General features: G+C 39.3%; 1 protein-coding gene and 2 long non-coding RNA genes across 4 annotated transcripts in view; 2 read left to right on the top strand and 1 right to left on the bottom strand.

Moving 5' to 3' along the window:
- LOC118415424 overlaps positions 1 to 18234 on the top strand; it is a 128880-nt gene extending 110646 nt beyond the window's left edge. The window contains exon 6 of the long non-coding RNA XR_004831121.1: positions 17341 to 18234. This is a non-coding gene — a long non-coding RNA (uncharacterized LOC118415424). The remainder of the gene's footprint in view (positions 1 to 17340) is intronic.
- The window catches only part of LOC118415423 (stabilin-2-like), a 174457-nt gene that overhangs the window by 123704 nt on the left and 26072 nt on the right, over positions 1 to 24681 (bottom strand). For both annotated transcript variants that reach the window (XM_035820033.1, XM_035820034.1), the window contains exons 2-4: positions 15782 to 15867; positions 4265 to 4334; positions 525 to 620 (exon numbers count right to left, since the gene is read on the bottom strand). In XM_035820033.1, coding sequence (XP_035675926.1) covers positions 525 to 620; positions 4265 to 4334; positions 15782 to 15867 — 252 coding nt within the window. The remainder of the gene's footprint in view (positions 1 to 524; positions 621 to 4264; positions 4335 to 15781; positions 15868 to 24681) is intronic.
- LOC118415425 lies at positions 20148 to 20947 on the top strand. Its single transcript, XR_004831123.1, has 2 exons — positions 20148 to 20303; positions 20464 to 20947. It is a non-coding gene; the product is annotated as an uncharacterized LOC118415425 (long non-coding RNA).

The following is a 24681-nucleotide window of genomic DNA, read 5'->3' as shown; positions in this document are numbered from 1 at the left end:
AGGAGTGAAAATGCCAATGCTTTCTTACATGTATCAGTCGTATAGTGCCTAAGGTCTAAAGATGAGTGTAAGATGTAAAGTGTTTAACTGTAAACCCGAGTCTAAGGTCTGATTCTAACTTATCTAAGCATCTTACGAAGGGGCTGTCTCCAGCTTTCAACCTTTTTTCGTCCCACTTACTGTTTGGGAACTGATATTAAATTTCATTTTCCTTGTTAAATCAGTCAAAAACATATTCATCAATTTTGCGTCATGAAATTCAGATTTCTTGGACGGATTGGGTGAAGCTTCTGTCTGCCTCAGCAAGCAAATTTCCATCCTTGGATAGATGGACAGGTTCTGGAGACAGCCTTGATCTTACGATGTAAGTCAAAGTCTATATCTAACAGTCCAAGTCGGCAATCAAGAGTCTTAACCATGAAGGCATGAAGTCTAGCTAAAAACAAGTGTAAGTCTAGAAATCCAAGAGTTAAAATCTAAGTCTACAAGGTCTGAAGTCTGAAAATCTACATTGTAGTACTTACGTTGATCGCAGTGTTCTCCTGAGTACCCAGAGAGACAGGAGCAGCTGCCGTCACCCTCCAGACCACTCTTACAGATGCCATGGACACAGGTGCACTCTGAAACAAGAAAAAATATAACCTGAATGATTTCAGTCCTCGCTTACAGATGCCATGGACACATGTGCATTCTGAAACAGGAATGGTATATAAAGTTGATTGATTTCAGTAATCTCTTACGGTTGCCACGAACATCTCTTGTTGTGAAAGACCTTGTGTCATCATTCAGGGTTCTCACCAGGATTATTACACAGCGTAGGGGCATTTTATTGCAGCAAAGCCATATGCATGGTAAGCAATGCAGGCATGAGAATTGTAGTTGGTTAAAAACACTATTACTTGCTTTATTTTAAGTGTAATAAAGCCTACATTTTTTTTTACTTTTACTAGTTACAAAACCACAGAAAAGTATCATTCACTGGTTGAAATACAGCGTAGGGGCCCAAATCACAGCATAGGGGCCCAAATCACAGCTTAGGGGATGTTAATTACAGCATATGGGCACCCTATGCTGAAAAGGCCTGGCGAGAACACTGATCATAAGTGTAGTACAAACTAAGACAAATTATGGTCTGTTTAACTGCTACATTACACAACTGGTGACTTTTTTCCAATACCGTCTACAGGATAATCTACTGTCTCTTAAGTCATCTCTTCTTTAGTCTATCACATTACACAACTGGTGTCATATTTTCAATAATGTCTGACAAGATAACTTATTGTCTCTTAAGTTATCTCCTCTTCATTCTATCGGATAATACAACTGGTGTCATCTTCCCAATAATGTCTGACAAGATAACTTATTGTCTCTTAAGTTATCTCTTCTTTAGTCTATCAAATTACACAACTGGTGTCTTCTTCCCAATAATTTCTGACAAGATAACTTATTGTCTCTTAAGTTATCTCTTCTTTAGTCTATCAAATTACACAACTGGTGTCTTCTTCCCAATAATGTCTGACAAGATAACTTATTGTCTCTTAAGTTATCTCTTCTTTAGTCTATCAAATTACACAACTGGTGTCTTCTTCCCAATAATTTCTGACAAGATAACTTATTGTCTCTTAAGTTATCTCTTCTTTAGTCTATCAAATTACACAACTGGTGTCTTCTTCCCAATAATTTCTGACAAGATAACTTATTGTCTCTTAAGTTATCTCTTCTTTAGTCTATCAAATTACACAACTGGTGTCTTCTTCCCAATAATTTCTGACAAGATAACTTATTGTCTCTTAAGTTATCTCTTCTTTAGTCTATCAAATTACACAACTGGTGTCTTCTTCCCAATAATTTCTGACAAGATAACTTATTGTCTCTTAAGTTATCTCTTCTTTAGTCTATCAAATTACACAACTGGTGTCTTCTTCCCAATAATTTCTGACAAGATAACTTATTGTCTCTTAAGTTATCTCTTCTTTAGTCTATCAAATTACACAACTGGTGTCTTCTTCCCAATAATTTCTGACAAGATAACTTATTGTCTCTTAAGTTATCTCTTCTTTAGTCTATCAAATTACACAACTGGTGTCTTCTTCCAAAAATATCTGATAAAAGATATGAACTGAAGAACTCCCAGTGAGATAACATACTAGTTTTGACTCATCCTCATCATATTACACATTTGGTGTCTTCTTTCCAATGATATCTGATAAAAGATATGAACTGAAATATTGCCAGTAAGATAACTTACTAGTCTATTGACTCATCTTTACTTTATCTCATTTCACAACTGGTGTATTCTTTCCAAAAATATCTGATAAAGGATACTGTATGAACTGAAGTATTCCCAGAGAGATAACTGACTAGACTATTGACTCATCTTTAGTTTATCATATTACATAACTGGTGTATTCTTTCCAATAATATCTGACAAAGATATGAAATGAAGTATTCCCAATGAGATAACATGCTACCCTATTGATTCATTTTCACTCTATCACAAAACACTATTAATGTCTTCTTTCCAAAAAAACTGAAACTGTTGTAATATAACGAGTATAATATGTAGTATTAGACTGTAACTTCTATTGTCTATACATTGCCATACATTGTCACTGATGCAATTGTTGCACAATTAACCATCTATTTATCTATCTATCTGACAAAATATCAACTCCAGTCAACATCTTTTGGTCACATTCTTCTTCTAGATCTTTCACCCTTCCTTTTGTTAAACTTTCCATCCTTCATTTTGTTTTTCATACATTTTCCCCACTCACATAATTTGGAGCAAGGCCAGTGTAATTACTACAGTATCTGAAATGATTCACAGTGACCAGTCTATGGAACAGACAACCCCAGTGCTGTAAATGCAGAAATGTTCGCAGGGGTTTTATGTTCGCAGTTTTCGCAAGGCAGTTTTACCGCGAACTTAAAACCACCGCGAACATTTTTTCATTATAGTTTGTGACTACAGTGTATGACACTACATTGTGTACCTCGAACTTAAAACCACTGCGAACACGTCACTTTCCCCCTAGTAACGCAAAATCAAATCCCCGCGAACTTAAATACATTTACAGTAATCCGAACTTCACACAACACCAACGTGTACAGGTCCATGTCCAATCTCTCCCTCCACCGCCCCTGAATCGAACCAAACCTCCTCTAACAACATTTCCAACCTGATCAAGTTGTTAGGAATTTACGTCCATGAAATTGCAGTACCACAGCTGGGTAGGGTTTCAGCTGGAGCGCGAAGACGGACAGTCTGTCAATTTCACAGTGACTGCCAATAAAATTACCCGCCCTTGATTTAAGGTACCGCTCTTTCTTGCCTCTTTAAACCTCTATAGGCCCGGGTCCTCTGGGGGCGTGGAGGGGTTTATTGATGGCCGTCTAGTTCTGTGTAATCGTATACTTTCTAGCTGGATTACCCATAATGTATCCCATAGGAACCCTTGGACATGAAGGATACTGATAGTGTATCTTTAAATGGGATTTTTCGCCACCTGGCAACATTGAAGCTCCTCTCTCAAGTTTTACGATAATGATTCCATTACAATAATGTAGAACAGTATTGAAGACTCCGGTACTATTTTTCCTTATTTAGTTGACGGCGAAATCCGGAACAATTTGCTTTATAATGATCCCAGGATAAAAACCAAAGTAAGGAAAGTTTTCTATCTGATTTATATGCAGTCTGTATGACAGAAGGTTGTAGTTAACCATGCACATAATTCAATTAAAGAAAGGAACATGCCTGGAATTCAAAATGGCCTTTCTGTTACCATCCAATGCCATGGATGGAATAACTTTGTGGTTTTCTTACCAAACTGTTACTGTCATCTAGCCTGGGTACCATCCAAAAAGTAGTTTGCTCCGGCATTTATTATACACTATATAAAGTCACTTCTCGCTCTGACATTCATTATACACTATACACAGTTGCTTCCCTACTATTCCGTTTGGAAACCCTGACCACATTAACGCCTGGAATCGTCCAAATTTTGGCCGAGGGTCCTGATTGGTCCCTACAAATGAGCGCCTGAACACCTGAAACGCCCTCCGTCCATTTGCGGAAAGCCTGTTTTCATAAAATGAATACTCTACAACTTATTCCTTAATCTGCTCATTACCTGACGTCAACATCGAAAGGTTTGAATGTGCAGGTCCCCAGATAGGAGGCAGAAGCAAACATGGGAGCAAACTACTATCCAGATGGTACCCAGGCTAACTGTCATCACAAAAGGTGCAGATTTCTTACCTCCGCTACAGTCTGGACCATACAGCTTGTCACTTTTACACGTCTCACAGGCTACTCCTCCAAATCCACCCTGGAAAATACGAGAAAAGATTGATTGTGAGACATTCGTTTTGTACATGTACGCAATCATGTAACATTATATACATGTCACTTCTTTTATCTACAGCAATAGTATCCAACGCTTTCCTCTAACGTAGTCTCTTTTAGCTATATGCAGCATGATCAAATATATCTGAAACTGCTTGCTTTTCCATCAGTTAGAGAGATAGATTATACAAATTACTCTGCAAACATGGTGCTCCAAGTTTGGGACTTTTCCTGCATGGTAATATACTTTGAAATTCTTGTCCTTGTCATACCATGTGCCAATGTATTAGTATATAATTGCTGTATGAGGGTAATACTAAAAGTATAAAAGTGCCATTTCTTTCAGGTCACTCCACTTTTCTAGCAACAGACAAAATATCAGTCAGGTGCTTGTTTTTCTATCTGTTAGAGCCGGTTTATAAACATTTCTCTGGAAAAACGGTACTTCAAGTATGGGACTTCTCCTGCATGGTAATAAGCAGTCTTGGCCTGGGCAAGCCATTGTGCCAAGGTAATACTGTCCCGGGTAAAATGCCGACGGTATCATCTGTTTACGGTCACTCTACTTTTCTTGCAACAGATGACCTTGTTTTTCTATCAGTTTGAGCCAGATTATAAACATTTCTCTGGAAATACAGTACTTCAAGTTTGGAACTTCTCCTGCATGGTAATAAGCTTTCTTGGCCTGAGCATGCCATTGTGCCAAGGTAATAATGCGCTAGGGTATTGCTGATGGTATCATCTGTTTAAGGTCGCTCTATACACTTTCCACAACAGATAACCCTTCTAACAGTTGGCAGCATCATCAGCAATACTTTTAAGAAATGTCCACCAGCCCGAACCTTTGGAACATGTAATCTATGGCCGACGCCAGCGCCCCATACAAATGTACTTCTGTTGAATGGCGTGTCATTGGTGACAAATAACCAGCCATTTCACAGCCCAGATACAATCAACGCTCTTTCATAACAGCACATCATTAATCTTCTTTCGACCTGATTAACCAGGTTAGAGCGCCGACGCGCTTAACGATAACGCTCCGCACTTGGCATATTTTAGAAACGAGGAGGTACTCAGGCTTCCGCAAGACCTACAGGCACCGGTAAATCAGTCTGCGTTGGTAGAAAGCAATTAAGCGTACTTAAGCCTTGTGAAGATTTTGTAGATAGCTCCAAGACTCAGACAGAGAGTATGTATGGTAGGCAACATTTGGGAGTGTTCAGTTAAGTATCACCACCTGAGCTAGTCTTATTGAGTCTCAAAGTTTTCTTGAGGAGTACACAGTTCAAGCCTGGGTGTCATACTTATCACTTTACTGGGACTCCTATACATCTCTGTACCAATAAGGGTAAAGGGGGGTTAGAAGTAGGCTATGGGAGCAACATATAAGTAGCATGCAACCCGGGCTAACAGAAACAAATGCCCTACATAAGTTTCTACAAGGGGGATATGTTATATGCAAGTTAAATGATCACTCGTAGCTAGGCAATGGCCAAGTAAGTAGATTGTTCGCCTGCAGCAAGTCATAGGCAGGTTTGAGCCTCAGCAAAGCCATACCAAAGAGTTTGAAAATGAAAATGGCACAATTGCACAATTGCTTTCTCATGTCATGATGAATATCTATGGTATGGGAAAGAGCACTTTCCATGTTTCAACATGCATGACATTTCAACATACACCACATTAGACCAGTGTTTTCGCCAGGCCATTTCAGCATAGAGGGCCCCCTACGCTGTGATTTGGATGCCCTGTGCTGTAATTTGAAGGTCCTAATCCTATGCTGTGATTTTGGTCCTTACACTAGATGCACCTTAGCTGTAGAAAAATCCTGGTGAGAACACTGTTAGAATTATCCTTTAGCCCGTGCACATCTGTGTGGCTCAAGGGCTATAGAAACCAAGATAGGCACTGCCCTTTACACTGAGGTATTTGTCAAATGTCTTTTCACATTATGAAGTTATCAGAGTAGCATTGAACACTGATCAGTAGTCTACTCCGATAGTAACTCCTCTGCCAAAAACAAACTCATCAAATGGTAGTCAAAGTTGGAACAGGTAACCTTACAGCCATGTAACGATTTTCTCCGACTTAAATATTTATATCATTACTCCCTATTGGCATTAAGATGTCCAGTGACTGGAGCTCTGACAAATGAAGGAATTAAGAACAATAGGTTATACTGCTGGCAGAGAATGCTAAAGCTTGATTTGGATAGTTCCAGATAAAATGTTGCTTAGGTGTGCATTGAAGATAGGAAAGCTTTCAAGGAAAGTGCCACACTTATCGAAAAGAGTAGGGGACCTTCCCAGTGTGAGCGGATCAAACCATTCCGCCTGAAATGGGGTAGGGAGTTTCACCCCTGCTTTGCCTCCTGGATCAGTTAGTTGTCACTCATAGTGAGCAACTGAGCTGGTCTTAATCATGATGTTATTACAGTGAAGCTGTGAATGGCCAATCAGCACCAAGGAGAGATATCATGCCTTGCAAATATTGAATGCAAATAGCTGAAATGTAACTTCAAACTTTTAAGACATGAAGATTTTACCATCCAGATGTTTCAATTATCCTCCCGAAACCCTACATTGACTCCCTTCAGCACCAGTGCTCTGGAAGGCCAATCAGCACCCAGGAGAGACATCATGTAATGTAATTATATTTAGGGTGAATGAGCTTAAACATAACTTTGAATATTAAAAACATGTCTCCCAAACTTTAAATTGAATGAACTTTTAACAAGCAATGGAGGGCCAATCAGCACCAAGGAGAGATACCATGCATCATGATAACAATTGTAAATGTGCTGAAACATAACTTTGAATATTGATAACATGAAATTCAATACATATTTAAAGTAAGGCAATGGAAGGCCAGTCAGCACCAAGGAGAGTCATCAAACTTTGTAATAATAAGTGTACATGTGCTAAAACATAACTTTGAATATTGATAACATGTCCCCCAAACTTTAGATTGAGTGAACATTTAACAACAAGCAATGGAGGGCAAATCAGCACCAAGGACAGACAACATGCTGTGTATCCATAAGCATAAATATGCTAAAATGTAATCTTGTATACTGATGATCTGAATATTTTCCTTTTCAGAATATTCTAGTTTTGCCCACCTCCCCCCAAAACCTAACACTGAGTTTCTTCAACAGCAGAACTCTGGAAGGCCAATCAGCACTAAGGAAAGACATAATGTATTGTTATAGTAAGAGTAAATATACTGAAAGGTAACCTTGTATACTGATGATATGAAGTTTTTTTTTCCTTTCCGGACTTTTCTTAGTTTTGCCCCCCTCCCCCCAAAACCTTCCATTGAGTCCCTTCAACAGCAGAACTCTTGAAGGCCAATCAGCACCAAGGAAAGATCCATGCTTCATTTCTTCCCTACACAGATAAGTGACCATTACACATGTAGCAGTGTCCTAGATATTCCTTCACATCAAAAGCCAATTTAAAAAGAATCAATAAAAAAAGGAGAACCCTTAAATCCGTCCCTAATGGAAGGAACATCAGCCGGGATTTAAAGAAAGTAAAAGAAAGAGGAGATACCGACACTTGGCCTATAGGCATTCACGGTCCATTTAGAATTGGGTGTTATAAAACCATTCATTCCATAGCATGTTGTAATTTTCAATCTGGGCTCAAAAGAAAATGTTTTTAATAGAAAGGGCTTTAGAACGGGATATGGTGTTCTGCAACATTGAACCACCCTGATTTACCCAATGTAACTCAATATTACCATTCTGTAAACTAAATATGTAAAATTCAAGGACATTTGCCTTGTAGTTTTAGTAACATTCGTTGCAACAATTGAACATGGTCACATCCCAATAGCAAAGGGGAGGTCGCCTAAAAAGAACTTGCCTGATAATAGTATAATAAAACAGGTATTTTCCTCGAACATATCATGTATGAAATTAATCACAATCATAGATCAATCGATTCACAGTTACAAATTACCGGAAAAAGTAGGCCATCGCACAAATGTAGGACTCATACGGAGAATAAATTATAGCTGTATTGTATTTCAATGGGAGCAGATAACATGACAAGTCATAAGGATGAGGGTATAGCAATTTCAAAGTGCACAAAAATCAATGATCATAAAATTTGTTCTGGCATTTTTACAGTATCATCCTTTGGAATGGTGGACAATGTAGAAATGAATCACCCTGTACCTGACATTCTTAGCAATTTTAACGAAATACCTGCATTTTGATTTCAATGGGCTAACAAGTAACATATTTTACATACTCATTGACATGTTCCCAGAAGTAACAACACAACATAGTCCGGTACAAAATTTCAGACTCAATCTTTTTTGTTGAAATCAATTTACAAGTATATTGAAATATTTTCTATTGGTTCATCAAAATGCCGAACTACAGACTACAGACAATTTGCATATAGTCAGATGTAAATTTGCATGTTCAAATATGTCATGTCGCCCCCCACCCCCAACACCAATCTTTTAGGAAAATGTTTTTATGCAGAAATACTAGCTGTAAATTCTTGCAAATCAGTGTCATCATAGCACGAATCATGTCATATTCAAATTTGCATTGTCAAATATTACATATCACCAAAAAAGTTCTACTCCCTATCATCTTTGAAAATCATGTTCTTATGAAGAAACACCAGCTGTAAACATGCCAAATTTTTGCACATCAGTGGTATGTCTGCAGGAATTAATCATATAGACAGGTCAAGCATGGCAGCCAGCGAGTCCCAAGTGTTCCCCAGATTTGGACATCAATTAGACGAAACCCCCACAAATCAATATGAAATTAATCTGTTCACACGAAAGTATATTGTCCCATTTGTCAGCTTGCATCCATTCGGGAGACATATGATGTGCTATTTGTCTCCGCTCAACTGCTGAGTAGAGCTTTCAGATTCAAACCTAGGGAGCCAATGACTGTATGACACCATAGAGACTGAGGGTAGCAGGGTAGTGACAGTGATTGAAAATTCTAATTGATCAAAACTTGCGGGGTTTTGGAAAGATTAAGGGATGCTCAATAAAGTTCAAGGAAACAAAGGAACAAACTTTACAACAGATTTTGTATTTCTACATTGTTGAAGTACCTTCTAGAACCTGATAACAGTTTGGCATTTTCCTTACAGTGAGGTATTGGTATTTTAAAATCAACTTTTCCTTTTTACAAATTTTCCTAGAAATCCAACAAATACTGAAAAATCTATCAAATTTGTCTAAACAGAATTCCCTGACGAAATTCCAACAGGCAAGAAAATAAAATTCAAATTGGTACAGCTTTTACTACAAATTAGCATTCTAGGCACTATAAAACTCACCAAGCCAGAACATGCACTTTCAGTGCACTGGGGCCTTAAATGGCACCCCAGGCACTTAAATAAATGGTTTTATAAATAAACTTGCCAGGAATTCTTGATTCATCTATAATATGATGTCACCTATCAATTTATGACTGTGTTGCTAGCCTGGTATCCAGCCATGCTAGACTAGAGCTTTGAATCTCTTCTGCCCTCTAGATACAAATGGAGAAGATATAATATGACTGGATACTAGGCTACAGTAATGCCAAACACACCACTTTACCTTGTATTTGTAACAGTGCTCAAACATTTCCTTATCCCTCTCCCAATCCCATTAAACTTATAATTATGCCATGATTATACTCTAATTTCCCAGTCTTTGTTGGCATTTGAAAGACAGACAGTTTTATAAGTGGGTCGGGACTTAATCCCATAGATTTCGAACAATCCATCATTAACTCGTAATGCTACAAAGGGCAGTTATCCACATTAATTGACCTGCTCTACTGAATTAGATGCATGCAAAAACCCCTATTAACTCCTTAATGCATGTAATTTATACACCCACTGACTATTCCATTCCTACACATTTTCAACATACTGTAAATGCAGAAATGTTTGCAGTGGACTAATGTTCACGGTTTTCGCGGTGACCACTTCACCGCGAACTTAAAACCACCGCAAACATTTTTCTATTATGGTATTAGACTGCAGTCTATGGTGTTACCGCGAAAATAAAACCACCGCGAAAAGTCCCTTTTCCTGCTACCGCGAAATTAAATCCCCGCGAACTTAAATGGATTTACAGTACTTCAAAGAAGTCAGAGTATTCTATCAGCACAATCAGTAATGGCATTTTAAATGCCTGATAGATAGAGGGACTAGGAAAGATCATGCAAGTGTACGGGACTGCTAACAGCTCTAGGCAAACTGTTCGTTTCTGTTCAGTGGCTTGTGCAGAAATGGTTTTCTTTCCATTACGCCCTGTAACTTTGAGATAACCAATATACATGACTGTAAATAAAAGCATGTAGAATGCATGATGACATTATAAAAGACCAAGATAACTTCATCCAATTAATTGAATGTATGATTATGTGTTTCCTAAACTGCCATTAGGTTGTCTTCTCTCGACCACAATAACTTGTCCAGAGATTTAATACAAGAAGTTACAAGAAGTCTTAAAATTAATGCAATGGTTTTATGTTTTCGTGATGCCCATTTCACTACTTAAAACTGTTGTTTCTAGCCTGATTAAATCTCGCTTATAGCAGCCGCCCAACATCCGCCGCCAGTTACAGCCCTGGACAGCAAAGTTTGCGTTACATAGACTATGTTGTTTCTATTTCTGTAAAATATCCTAAAGCGCTACCACAAACTTAATACCACCAAGAACACTCCATTTTTTTTTTATTACATGAAATAAAAATCACTGCAAACTAAAGGCATTTACAATTACAGTATGCAGCAACAACATTTTTGTCTTTACCCTTTGGTACTAAGAATGGTAGTTGATCTTACTCAGAGCACAACCCTCTAACAAGCATGTAAGTATGAATAGACATGATCAAAGTAAGTACAAGTGTCCATTCATCTTGGTTGAGTTTACTGCATCTCAATGTATGAGGGAATGGCAGACAGCCATAACTGCAATGAGCCGTAGCAATCAGTAGTAACATCTCTGACCAACAGAGCGGAACGGAAAAGTCGGCCAGTATCGACTCCATTACCTTTACACGTTCCATCATGCTCCCAGAAGTTTTCTCCTTCAAGTTGCCAAGAGCCTTTAGGCTAATAACTAACTTTGAGTGCCTTCAAAATCTTTAAAACTCCATGTAGCAAAGGAACAGCTGTGTATGCATGATGCAGAGACAATGTCTGAGTCAAGTTCAGGGTACGTCTCTCCCACATCAAAGACAAGACTGAGTGGACTTTTAAAACAGGGCTGGCGCCACATGTGGAGATAGTGGGTCGTCTCTCGTCTTTGAGCTTGCTGTCTCATTCCCCCTTAGTTAGCTTTACATATCCTTGCCATTACCCTGTCTCCTACATGGAATGAGACAATTCTTTTGTGGCAGAGCAACAGACAAGCCCACCTGGGTCCCTCACAATTATACAGCTATATTGATGGACCGAAACACATACTGTGGCTGTGCTACATTTAAAGTTTGGAAGAGAGCCTCAAAGGAAACACTGTTAGTTCAGCACACTCCAAAGTAAACCATCCCAACTTCAGTAGAAGAGGGGTCTTTACAAAATCACACATTAAAAGGAAAAAAGTTGAACTGCTCTTTAAATTTGTCGAGCAACTAAGTTGCTGCATTTTCAACAGGCTTTATACATAACAAGTTTTGTACAAGCAACATTGCAACTTTGCTATGATATATGACATAAGATACATTACCCATGTACACTCCTTTGCTGAACTGAGTGTCTATCCTTCAAAGTACTAGGACCTAAGCTAAGGGCACAACCCGCAGTACGTGCAAAATACGTGCGGTCTACGTGCAAAACGTGGGCAATCTTTTGGGATCCGTAAGTGGTAATTACCGCCTCAGTATGAACTCGTAGGGAATCCGACGCAGACACGTCATAGACCTTTACGTGCAGGCAAAACTTTGTGTGCCATCAGGTTGCAGATTCGCCCCCTGTACGTGTCAGTACGGGAGACGCGCCTGCCCTGTACAGCCTGAACGTTTTCAGAAATACGTGGCGGACGTGGCCTCCCCAAAAAGACGTACGGACAAATCGCACGTACGGCGGGTTGTGCCATTAGCTTTAGATCCTCCTGTGTCTCTAGTGGATTATTAGGTAAGTCTTCTCCACTTAGGGTGGTTTTGGGCCAGAATTTCCACTTCCTTCAGGCTTACCGCGAGTTGGTTGAATTCCCTTTGTGGCATATGTCTCCAAGTTAGTTTTGGTCTTTCCTCACTTTCCTTTCCCTTTGTCAAGTTGCCAGTTTAGCACTAGTTTAGCAAGTCTTTCAAAAGGCATTCTGAGGACATGTCCTGTGTGTGTACTTTATTTTACTCTCTGTGGTGGTAAAGCTAAGAGGCCCTCCAACGTCTTTGGAATTCACAACTGTCCAACTCAATTCCTATGAGTTATGCCATGGAAATCCATCAATACTATTTTGCAGGACTTAAGTTTATACTACAAAGTCTTGGAGAATTTACAACTTTGCCACTCCCTTCCTATTATTCATGCCATGGAAAACCATAAATACATTTCGCTGAAGTTAAGTTTATACTTCAAAGTCCTGGGGAATTTACATCTTTGCCACTCCTTCTGATGATTTATGCGATGGAACACCATACACTTCTTTGCTGAAGTTCAGTTTAGTTACACTTCAAAGTCTTTGCAGAATGACAACTTTTCTAGTCCTCCTGCTAAAATTTATCGGATCCCTTGGAAAACCATAAATACTTCTTTGCTGAACTTAACTTTATACTTGAAAGTCTTGGGGAATTTACAATTTTCCCCATCCCTTCTGATTTATGATTAACGCTATAAAATACCATAAATACTTCTTTACTCAACTTAAGTTTACATTTCAAAGTCTTACAGAATTTACCACTTTGATACTCCCTTACTATGTTTTACGCAATAGAGTACCATAAATACTCCTTTGCTGAACTCAAGTTAAAGTCTAGAGGGATTGACAACTTTGCTAATCCTCCTGCCAAAAATTTATGCCATGGAACACCATAAACTTCTTTGCTGAAGTTCAGTCTACACTTCAAAGTCTTTGTGAATTTACAACTTTGCCACTCCCTTATGATGATTTAAGCAATAGAACACCATAAACACTTCTTTGCTAAAGTTCAGTGTACACTTCAAAATCTTGAGGTATTGACAACTCTGTTAAAATTTCTACCATGGAATACCAAAAATACTTCTTTGCTGAAGTTAAATTTACAGTTCAAAGTCTTGGGGAATCTACAACTTTGCCACTCCCTCTGTATGATTCATGCCATGGAAAACCATAAATGCTTCTTCTTTGAAATTGAAGTTCAGTTTACACTTCAAAGTCTTTGGGATTGACAACTTTGCTGGTCCTCCTCCTAAAATTTATGCCATGGAACACGATAAATACTTCTTTGCTGAAGTTCAATTTACCTTTCAAATTCATGGGGAATTTACATCTTTGCTAGTCCTTCTTTCCTAAATCTATCCCTTGGAATACCATAAATACTTTTTGCTGAAGTTCAGTTTATGCTCCAAAGTCTTAGGGGATTGACAACTTTTCTGGTCCTCCTGCTAAAATTTATGACACGGAATACGCAACAACTCTGTGATTCATACCTTCCCTTTCAGCTTCGTTTCACGTTACAATTTACCATAACCCCGGCCGGTGTCTGGAGCACCATGAAGACAGATAGCTCATATGCAATATTCACGTCCACCATCTAGTAATAAAGGTCTCCTCACAAATCTCTCTATATGGTCGTCTATATATAACTTTATACGCTGTGGCTACTGCTGCTTTTAATGTCATCTCTGGGAGTTAATTGAAAATTTGGCTAATCTTTCTTCTAAACAATGTCAAGGCCTTTCACCACACTAGTGGTGTATTGTTACTGTTATAGCAATTGTTATTGGGTGGGCCAACTACACTCTGTTCAGACCAAGGGGCTGAATTGTGAGGAGCTTACAGTAGGTGGGGCTAAAACGTAAGGGTCTGAAGCAAGGTGCCATTTGGCGCTACCTCAGATGACCTCAATATGACTGTCGCAGGGTCTGGAGCAAGCTGCCATTCGGCAATAACTCATGTGACCTCAATACGACAGCAATTGCCCCTTGTGCGGCCAAAGGACTGTAGGTTTTGAACCACTCACACCGGGAAAGACCACTACTCTTTTCCGTAAGTGCAGTGTGTTCTCAAGGTGTGGCTCTCCTCAAACACAGGACCTCCAATTAACGTTCTATCCGAGGGACAGCCTTAACTGAAGCTAGGTATACGTCTACTCATTTTCACCTGTGTGAAGTGAGGAAAGTCATGTTAAGTGTTCTTCCTAAGGGTGGCACATCAAGGGATTCGAACCAAGAACCTATTAGTTATGAATCAAAAATTGTACGTCACGACCCTACATAGCCTATACTATAGGGGCATGATGACTGTCTGTACCACCTAATACGATAAACAAAATGTCTTTTCACCAAAGATATATAGTGTGAGTTATTTTCTCTACCTCTCACCACCTAACTCTATTATCACCAAATTGTGTCTTCTGCCAATGGAACCATAATTTTGTAGCAGGAAACTTCATTGCAAAGACTTTTCGTGCAATTCTATCAACAGTGCAGAATTTTCTCACAGAACCTATTGTGTACTGATTACTGATACTACCTCCATCTACAAATGTATAGAGCCAGATTCTGATTGGTTTCTAAATGACCCTATCATTACTTTTATGGCCAGGCTTTGCTGCAATCACATTAGGCCCTGACTGACTGACTGGAGCAGTGTTATTAATATGCAACATTCTGTCCATTTTGTATAGGACATTACCACTAGCTGTAAAACTAATGGTAGCATCATTTGAAAACCAATCAAATCAATGTAATCTGTATTATTATGCAATGTTAAAAGTGGACCGCAATAGCTCAATGGTACTTTGGTAGAGTGCTTGCTTTGTATCTAGAGTAGAGGGTTGCAAGTTCAATAGGGCTGTCTCCAACTTTGAATTTTCTTCCATCCCTCTCATTGTTTGGGAGCCCATGCATGTTGTTGATTTTCCTTGTTCAGCATGTCTTTTTAAGTTTCATGTCATGAAGTTAAGATTTTTGGGGATGGCTGGGGTGATTTTCTTTTTCTGTCCCAACAAACAAATTTCCATCTCAGGACAGAGAGATGGGTCATAGAGACAGGCCTCTACCAAAGAAATAAATGGTACATACTACTTTCTCTACTTTGATAGCACATACATGTAGCACTTATGAGAGGTAGTAGAAGTAGTATGGGAGTTGTACACACTCCACTTCTGACAATAGTGTCCTGCTGTGGCCAAAGTCTATAGAAATGGAGATGGCATCATCCCAATGCATCAGATCAAGATACTCCGGTGTTTTTTACTTCTAACGTAAATGTAGAAATCAGTGCAGGAGTATTTCGTCCATGACTGACCTCGCATGTGCATGTCCCGTTCCCTTGGATGCCCCCTGCACAGGCTCCATGGCTGCTACAGGGGTTGTCTGCTCCTCCTGGGCACTCTGCAAAACAGAACAACAGGAGTTATAACCTTCAACTCTTTACATGATCAGGGCTCGAAATACCTCCTGCATATGCAGGTTAGTGCAGGTAAAAATGGAGCTGTGGAGGTATTTCTGGTGTCTACCTGCACCTAACCTGCACTGGTCCATGTACTGGGTTTTTACATAAAAGTTCTCTGATGTACTACAATGTAAGTGTACGTGAATTGTTATTAACTGCATTGTAATTTACAACATTTGCTCAAGCTTTGCCTATAAAACCCTCATCATTCAACATTACAGAAATATAGCAAAAGAGCCCTTAAATTTGTATATTTTATATAATACAACATTATCTTCTACCAAGATCTAATCATACATTCATATGATCATGAATTCTCAATTATTCAATAATGATGAATGATTCCATTATGAACAGTATCAGGCCATAAAACATACCATTACTTTGAAAGTGCTTTGACTCGATGATAAACTTCCAAAGGGTCAAAATGTGACAATGATAAGTAGTTGCAGTCCAGATGTGACCCAGTTAGATTGGGTACATTATACTACATAACAACTCTTACAGAGCCATTGGATTTCCTGATACACATGTTTTCAAGTTCATGAATACTTGGTGGTCTAAAATTACACGATTTTATTTGTGTGTCTATGTCAATTATCCAAACTTAATAGAGAAGTCGAATCTTCTCCCCCATACATACAAGCCTTCCACCAGGTAGTCCCAACAAATGCTTGAAATTAGATTGAATTGAGGAAGGCACTGTCAATGCTTTTTGCAGAACTTTCCCTGTCCCTATAAATTATATAGACTGAGAAGAGCTGCATGGCCTACTCCTTGTGGAAAAGGAAATATAGGCCCCAAGCGAAGTCATTTCTTCACCTTTTTTTCTTAATTTGGGCCTTCACTTGAACTGACAAATGTCGCAAGATATCTGCACTTTCTAGAGAACTTTACAACATACAGTTTCCTATTTTCTTCAGTTCATTGTAAGATACCATCCATCTTGGTTAGTGTAACACAAACTCTGCTGTCCAGGGCTATAACCGGCTCCTCCCCACAGAGTTTCTAGGAGGTGTGCAAATATTGAGCGGGCTGCTATAAGCGAGATATGATCAGGCTACCATCTGTCTGTTTTTTCACATCAGCATTATGCAAATGTAACACTAGTTCACCTTTATCCGCAGGGTAACCTATATCCGTTGTTTTTAGAAATGTGGTATTCAAGGATATCAATCCGACGGACGGTAGTTTCAAACTGCAATATAATATGTGTATTTTCAAGATATTGCAATTTGAAACCATCGTCATTCACTTCATACCCCTAAATACCCTGTTACTAAAAACAACGGATATATCATATAGGTTACCCTGCGGATAAAGGTGAACTAGCGTTGCACAGATAGCTGTACTTCCTGTTTTTCTCTCAAGTTCAACCAAAGTTCGATCATGTCTCTTCTTCTTCTATGCAGCATCAGCATTAAGCAAAGGGCAGTACCACCATCACATGCCAACCACATCAAACAGCATGTGAGAAGAAGATAAACCATGGGAAGATCAGGGAAGCCCCCAGGCCCTGCCCCCATCCTGCCCTCTCCCCTGTCTTTCCTTTCAACCCGCTTCCTTGTCAGCTACGGTATCTTGGCTGGGTTTCCTAACTTCCGATGGCTGAACTTCCGGACAGATTCACTTTGTAATGGATTCTCGACCGTCCCCGTATTACGGTCGCAAGGGAGATCCATTTTTTACTACATACTTGTGTTGAGAAACAGCGTAAGAGTGATGACCAACTCCAAACAAGATTACTTGTACAATCTATCCTTTTGCTTGGCATGCCCATATATAATCAGGGGGTTTGGAAGACTTCCCCCAACCCACCCACACAAACTCAAGGTACCTCAAAAGAATGACGAATGCAATGTAATTCCTCTCTTGACAGCGCTGTTATCAACAGTTTCTGTTTCTTACTTTGAAATCCTCACAAAAAAAGTAGGAGATGCCATTTTGGAGGGTCATATTTTTTAAACTTTCAAGAAAGAATGCCCCTAGGAAGCTTAGGCCTTTGGAGCTCACTACATGTAGTTCCAATAAGTTGTAAATACATTAAAGTTCACGGTAGCACCATGTTTTAGTCTCTTACTCAGTTACTGCCATAGAAAAATGTTCGCCGTGGTTTTAAGTTCGCCGTGAAGCAACCACCGCAAAAACCGCGAACATTAAACCACCGTGAAAGTTTCTGCATTTACAGTAATCCACAAAGAATCCCAATCAAAATCCTGACTAAGGGCATGCAAGAGAGATGCTTTATAGTACTTCTGTTGAATAACAGCATAAGGTTGATGACCAAGTCCTAACAAAATTACTTTTAAAGTACTGTTTTTACATTATTAGTATTACTATTATATTTTGGAACAAATTTTTATACTGTTTTTACATTATTACTATTTATATTTTGGAACAAATTTTTATCCAGTTGCTTGAGTAACTGTTTTCTTGTTACCTGATTATCTAACCATCATCTATTTCTAAACAAGAACCGATTACCAATATTGAATGTGTAATTTATGTTTTTCAAGGCCACAGTATTTGGAGCATGTACATTGATTGTATTCTTAAAACGCCCAAGATGACACCCATTCTTAAGGTTTCCTCCTCAGAACATAGCCAAGAACAATTACGTACATTGCAACATTGTTCATACACGGTGACCTTGTTTTCAATTTGAAAACACAATTCAATCGTGCTCGAGGAGGTGCCTCGACCACGTTAAACAGCCTCATTACTCATACTGGGTACCTACTGGCTGGCAAAATACACCAGATGATTACACCAGATGATTCATTCCCAGCTTTGAGAAACACTGTTGTGTAAAGAAAAGTAACATTATACCCAAAAAGATTTCCAAGATATAGTATCTTGAAGGTTCATCTTTGCCACTTATCAATTATCTCAAGAATATTACCCTTATCATTAGACAAACAACATTTGTGTCCATATCATTTTCAATTCAGACATCACTAAATGAAACCACCTGACATGATATAAAACAGGAAGTGTCTTGCTGACAGGACTTGTGCCAAAGTAGAGGGACTGATGAAAGATACCCTGGGAGCCAGACAGGACAGGGTAGCCAGTCGGCCCACCGATCTAACATTAGGAATCCGGGGAGTTTAAGCCTGAAGGAGTTATCGCTACCCTTAAGGGCTGGTGGACTTCATCAGGCTTAAACTCCCCGGGGCACTTAATAGGAGATCCACAGGCCTGACTGTCTTGGGCCACCAAATAAACTGTTCTAGCTGCCCGTTCCCAGGGTAGATGAAAGATGCCTTTGTGATGTCATTTGGCAATAGAAAATTTTATTTTACAAAAGAATAAGTCTTTCCATATATAGGAAAATATGGAATCCGTACGTATCTGATAGCGTACGCACTTTCTAAACTTGTCAAGACACAAGACACAAGTTTAAGTAGGTGTTCCAGACTGACCCCAAATTTGGGTTGATTACTTTATAGGGGGTTCTGCCCTGAAAACTCCAGTCTACATTGATCATGGGAGCCGAGCACACCCCCACAAGGAATTTGGAATACTACCAAGTTCAATGGTTGCATATTTATACAATATTAGACCTATTGAACATAATGTTAGCTGTAAAAATGTTTTTGAGCAAGCATTCATCTGGAATGAAATTCTACAAAACTTAGGGGTCATTGATTTGTCAACTTCCTAGCAACTAAAGAACGTTGAAAACGGGATTTGTCCCTTGAACATTTCAGCTCCCTTTGTCTGGTCTGTGATCGCCCTCAAAATGGGGGGTGCATAGTTTACGTTAAAGGGGGTGCATGTTAGGTTATTGGAGACTTTACAGTTACTGTTCTAGGTAGTAAACAATGTAAGGGCTAATGTTACACATGAATTTTGTGAGGGACTTGATATTCAAGCCTTGGGAGCTTGACCATGACCTAACTCTGTGACAAATCCATACAGAGACTTTGGCCCTTTACCAAATCTGACCATGGCTAATCAGACCAATGGAGCCTTCAACACCCTGGTCAACTTGAACTTGGCCGAACTCTCTAACCCTAACACCAACCCTGGCAGACTTGACCACGGTGTGAGTTGATCGCGAGTTGGTTAAGGGTCGAAACATCCTGATTATGTGAAAAACCAGTTCGGATATTTGGTTTACACTTGAAGGACAAAGAATCCAGTAATGTCCAGCTCTTGTCCATAGAATCTATAGAATGTCTCACTGCATGAATACAAACCTAATGCACGTATAGGTTGTATAGGAATACAATACCAGACTCAATATTCAACTATGGATCTCCTTATGGGGGACCTCCATGCCTTCGTTCTGCTGTACCATACTATGCAGATGTGCATTTCATTGCTATTCCCAGTAGGGCTGGATACCTTTTGGCTTGATCAGGTTCAGGTTCAGGTCCGAGTCCAGAGGTTTAAGTTCAGGTCTGGACCTGAACCTGAACCTGATCCTCTATAGTAGTTGTCGATATCTTACATGTACTTTGTAATCTTATATTATCAGATAGTATCATATTCTTATATTAGATAAATTTTATTAAACCAATATTCAGATTAGTGTACTTTTTATGCCTTTTTGTCAGTGACTACCAAGCAGAGAGGAGATTAAAAGCAGTTTTATACTTATTCAGAGAAAATCCTACACGTAATTCACTGCACACAAGGCTATAATGTTACATGCAAATCAAACAACGCCATCTAGCGAGCAAGGTTAAACTGCACTCTCGAGAGAGTTGAGGCGAGAACTGGCGAGAACTCGCTATGTTTTGAGTAGAGAATCCAAGATGGCGGCCTGTTTGTCGCCGACCGCTGAATTTTTTTCCTGCAAGACCGCACAAATCGCCTCAAAGCTGGAAAAATGGATTGAATACACGTACAGAAGAAGAAAGAAATGTTGTTTGTCCCATGGTAATTTTTTCTGGATGCGGATTCTTCATTTTGAGTGAAAATTTACCGGAAGAATTGAGGAATTTTCCACTCGATTCCTCGTCGGTCGGCCTCATGCCATGGTAAAATTTGATGATTTTTCGTAGCACATTGTCAATGTTGACCTAAAATTGAGCTGACAGGTACACAAATTGATGAATATGAATTATTGTAGGCTAATTTAGTTTGATTCATGGCTATTTTGCCATTCCATGGCCGGAGTACTAGTAAGATTTCTAAGTACAATAGATTTCTTGAAATTGTTCAGCCTTCCGGTCCAAAAAAAACGGTTCACGACTTTCGGTTTTTTGGACTCGGTTCTCGGATGTTGTACCGGTAAAAACCGGTCCGGCCGAACCGGTATCCAGCCCTAATTCCCAGACTTCAAATTATGTTGTTTTTTTTTTTTTTTTCAATTCTGCACACACACAAAAAAACACTTACCAACTAGAAAGGCCGACATTTGCTTAAGAGCAAATACAGCATATTTCAGCCATACCCCTTCCCACGCAACATTGGACTGTTCCAAATCACCCCTGCGCAAAAATGGAACATCCTCTTAACAGTACATTATCCCCCAAAGTGGACTGGTATTGTGAATTGATTCCAGGTAAAAACAGAGCTTGCTTCTATTTTTCAGAAAATGACAATAATCACACCTTCCATTCAGAAAATTTTCATCATGACTGAAAATGACTTCATGTAATGTCATTAACAATTTTCAGTACGATAACTAGGTGTAAGTTTAAAAAAGTATAAGCTCCTTGTGATGTGGGTACATTTATTATTGCAGTGAACTTTTTTTATTCAAGTAGGGCATACGATTTAATAATTATCAAGCAGGTGCAGCGTTTGTTTTCTTCAAGCTGTAAAACTGTTAAACTGTTTTACTTTGTATGCAATCAGCCATCGAGCCTATTCTTATTTTAGTTTAACAACTTCCTGCCAGACCCGGAAGATACGATTGAACCTTGTTCGAGGATTTATTTTCGTCTGTCTGGTCAGTCTGTTCATACCCTCGAGGCTGGCGCTGAGAGTGTTTTATTGGGCTGAAACTCTGGCAGTTTAAAGTTACTTACAATTTAAATGTTCAAAGTTTATGTCAAACAACAACAGCACTAGGAAATGTGGCCACTATAGACAGGTGGTCACTATAGAGAAAATGCTGATCTATTGACTAGGAGCCATACGTTACACATGATCATTAATCATATAAACATTGCACAGGTAAGCCAATTGTTTAGATGTACAATTAAGTTCAAATAATTCTGAAGAGAAATATTGATGAGAAAATAATCATTCTCGCCACTGTCTAACTTATAATTACGTATCAAAACTAAACGCAGATTTTCTAACTAACGCACCTTTCGCCGACTTCATCAAAGGACCGCCGGCTATCAATCAAACACGGCTGTTGATTAGACTTAGAGCTTCAAACAGCCATGTGCTGTGTGCCAGTTGACAGCGAACTTCATGCTACGTGATGTTTTACATTGCTTGGACCTTCTTTCCTACAGCGGTGCTTCTACAAAATATTTAGACTGTAACACTGAGTCCCACATGTTTTATAGAATAGAATTTGACGCAGAACAGCGTTTTTTGCTGGGTATTTTTCTTGAAACATGTTCGTGGGAATATCAGCGAGGCGGCGACGTAGGGATATCAGACCGTCAACAAAAGTCGCACGGCGGCTAACGGCGCATCGAAGATACTAGCGCTATAAATAAGCGCTTCAACTAAGGATGGCAACCCGTACAATATTTTTGTATACTGTTGAGCTAAGTAAAGTTTGTTGTTTATGAGGTTTTAGTTGTCTTTGAAGCTTTGACCCGAAATATTTTAAAGTCAAACTGCTGAAGAGAAGTAAGTGACTGCTACGATTATCATAGATATGGCCCTAAAAAACTGATAAAAGAAGCCTTCTCAATAGTCTAAAATGCAAGAGCTTCCGGGGGGGGGGGCTTCGCCCACCTGGGTCCCCCCACAGTGGCCCTGCCCCTGAACCCCGCCAGGGACATTCGGCGGCCCCCGGACCCCTGTCCGACGCTTTGAAAAAATCCTGGCGAGAAGTCTGTACGGCCTGAGTCTTTAAGTTAACGTATTGTGTGGTCCCGCTTATGAATATTAATTAGCCTTCGCTTTCCTCTTCGCTGATTGGCTGAACCATTAATTGAATTAACTCTTCCTGCCGGCTAGACACAGGTGCAGATGTCGGCTCTGTGGGGTGAACGTCCGAAAGATCATGGCATGGAGAACGAAAGAAAACCAATTTCCCCTAAAAAAAGTGCTGTAATTAAGCCTTTTACAGTACTTTAAGCCAAAAATTTTACTTGGATCATTTTACCAACTATCTTATGCCTATCTATACCAAATGTTACTCATACCAGGGTACAGGGGTGCAAAATATACCGTTATAAGACCGTCAACAACAGTCGCACGGAGCTAACAGCGCAGCGAAAATACCATCGCTAGCGTTTCAACTTCGGATAACAAGTTATAAGTACTGTTGAACTCAGTAACGTTAAAGTTTGTTTTTAGTTGCCTTTGACGGTTTGACCTGAAATAGTGTTACGCTAAACTCCTGAAGAGAAGTTAAGTGACTGCTGCGATTATCATAGATATGCCCCTAAGAACTGATACAATATAAAGCCTTCTGAATAGTGTAAAATGCGAGAGCCTTAGGCGGGCTTCGCTCCCCCTGGCGGGAACACTGCTATATACGGGATCATGAGGCCCCGCTTATGAATATTAATTAGCCTTTGGCCTCCTCTTCGCTGATTGGCTAGGTCTTTGATTCAATCAACTCTCCGGCTGACGCGCACAGGTGTGGCTCTGTGCGGGGTCACGGAAAGTCACGTCAGGAGGCCAAAAGAAAACAAATTTCCCCTCAGAAAAGTGCCAAAATTAATCATTTTAAAGTTGTTTATGTCAAAAATTTGACTTGAATCTTGTTACCAAGTATCCAATGCCTATCTGTACCAAATTTCAGGTCATTTAATTGTAATACCAGGGTACAGGAGCCAAAAGTGTCCTTTTTTGGTCAAAAAATGGCCAAAAATCGCAAAAATAAGCATTTTGTTGCACTGTACACCAAAAGTGTTATTGAATTTATATGAAGGTATTATCAAGGCACATCTGTGTCAAATTTCAGCTCATTCGGTTGCAATACCAAGGTACAGGAGCCAAAAGTGTCCTTTTTTGGTCAAAAATTGGTAAAAAAAAATCGCAAAAATAAGCATTTTGTTGTACTGTACACCAAAAGTGTTATTGAATTTTATGGGGGCATTATCAAGGCACATCTCTGTCAACTTTCAGCTCATTTGGTTGTAATACCAGGGTACAGGGGCCAAAAGTGTCCTTTTTTGGTCAAAAATTGGTCAAAAAATCGCAAAAATAAGCATTTTGTTGTACTGTACACCAAAAGTGTTATCGAATTTATATGGGGGCATTATCAAGGCACATCTCTGTCAAATTTCAGCTCATTTGGTTGTAATACCAGGGTACAGGGGCCAAAATATACAGTTTTGGTCTAAAATTGACCCAAAAAATCTCAATAAAATCATTTTAGAGGCAGATATGAAAAAACTGAGAAAAAAGCATCAAGGTATTGGCCCATTCTACCCCTGTGCCAAATTTCAGGTCATTCGGTCCAGGAACGGCGGAGATGAATCACTTTGAAGATTTGACAGGAGAAAGAAAGAAGAAGAAAGAAACATTACGAATACAATATATTTCACCATACTATGTATGGCTGAAATATAACTAGACACAGGCAACATTTGCGAGCAAATAGAGTACATTTCACCCATTTCCCACCCCATGCAAAAAAGGACTGTTCCAAAGTG

This window comes from Branchiostoma floridae, chromosome 5, assembly GCF_000003815.2.
Source record: "Branchiostoma floridae strain S238N-H82 chromosome 5, Bfl_VNyyK, whole genome shotgun sequence".
Classification (NCBI taxonomy): domain Eukaryota; kingdom Metazoa; phylum Chordata; class Leptocardii; order Amphioxiformes; family Branchiostomatidae; genus Branchiostoma; species Branchiostoma floridae.
Note: the sequence above shows the minus strand (reverse complement) of the source record. Positions and strands in the feature narration are given on the sequence as shown.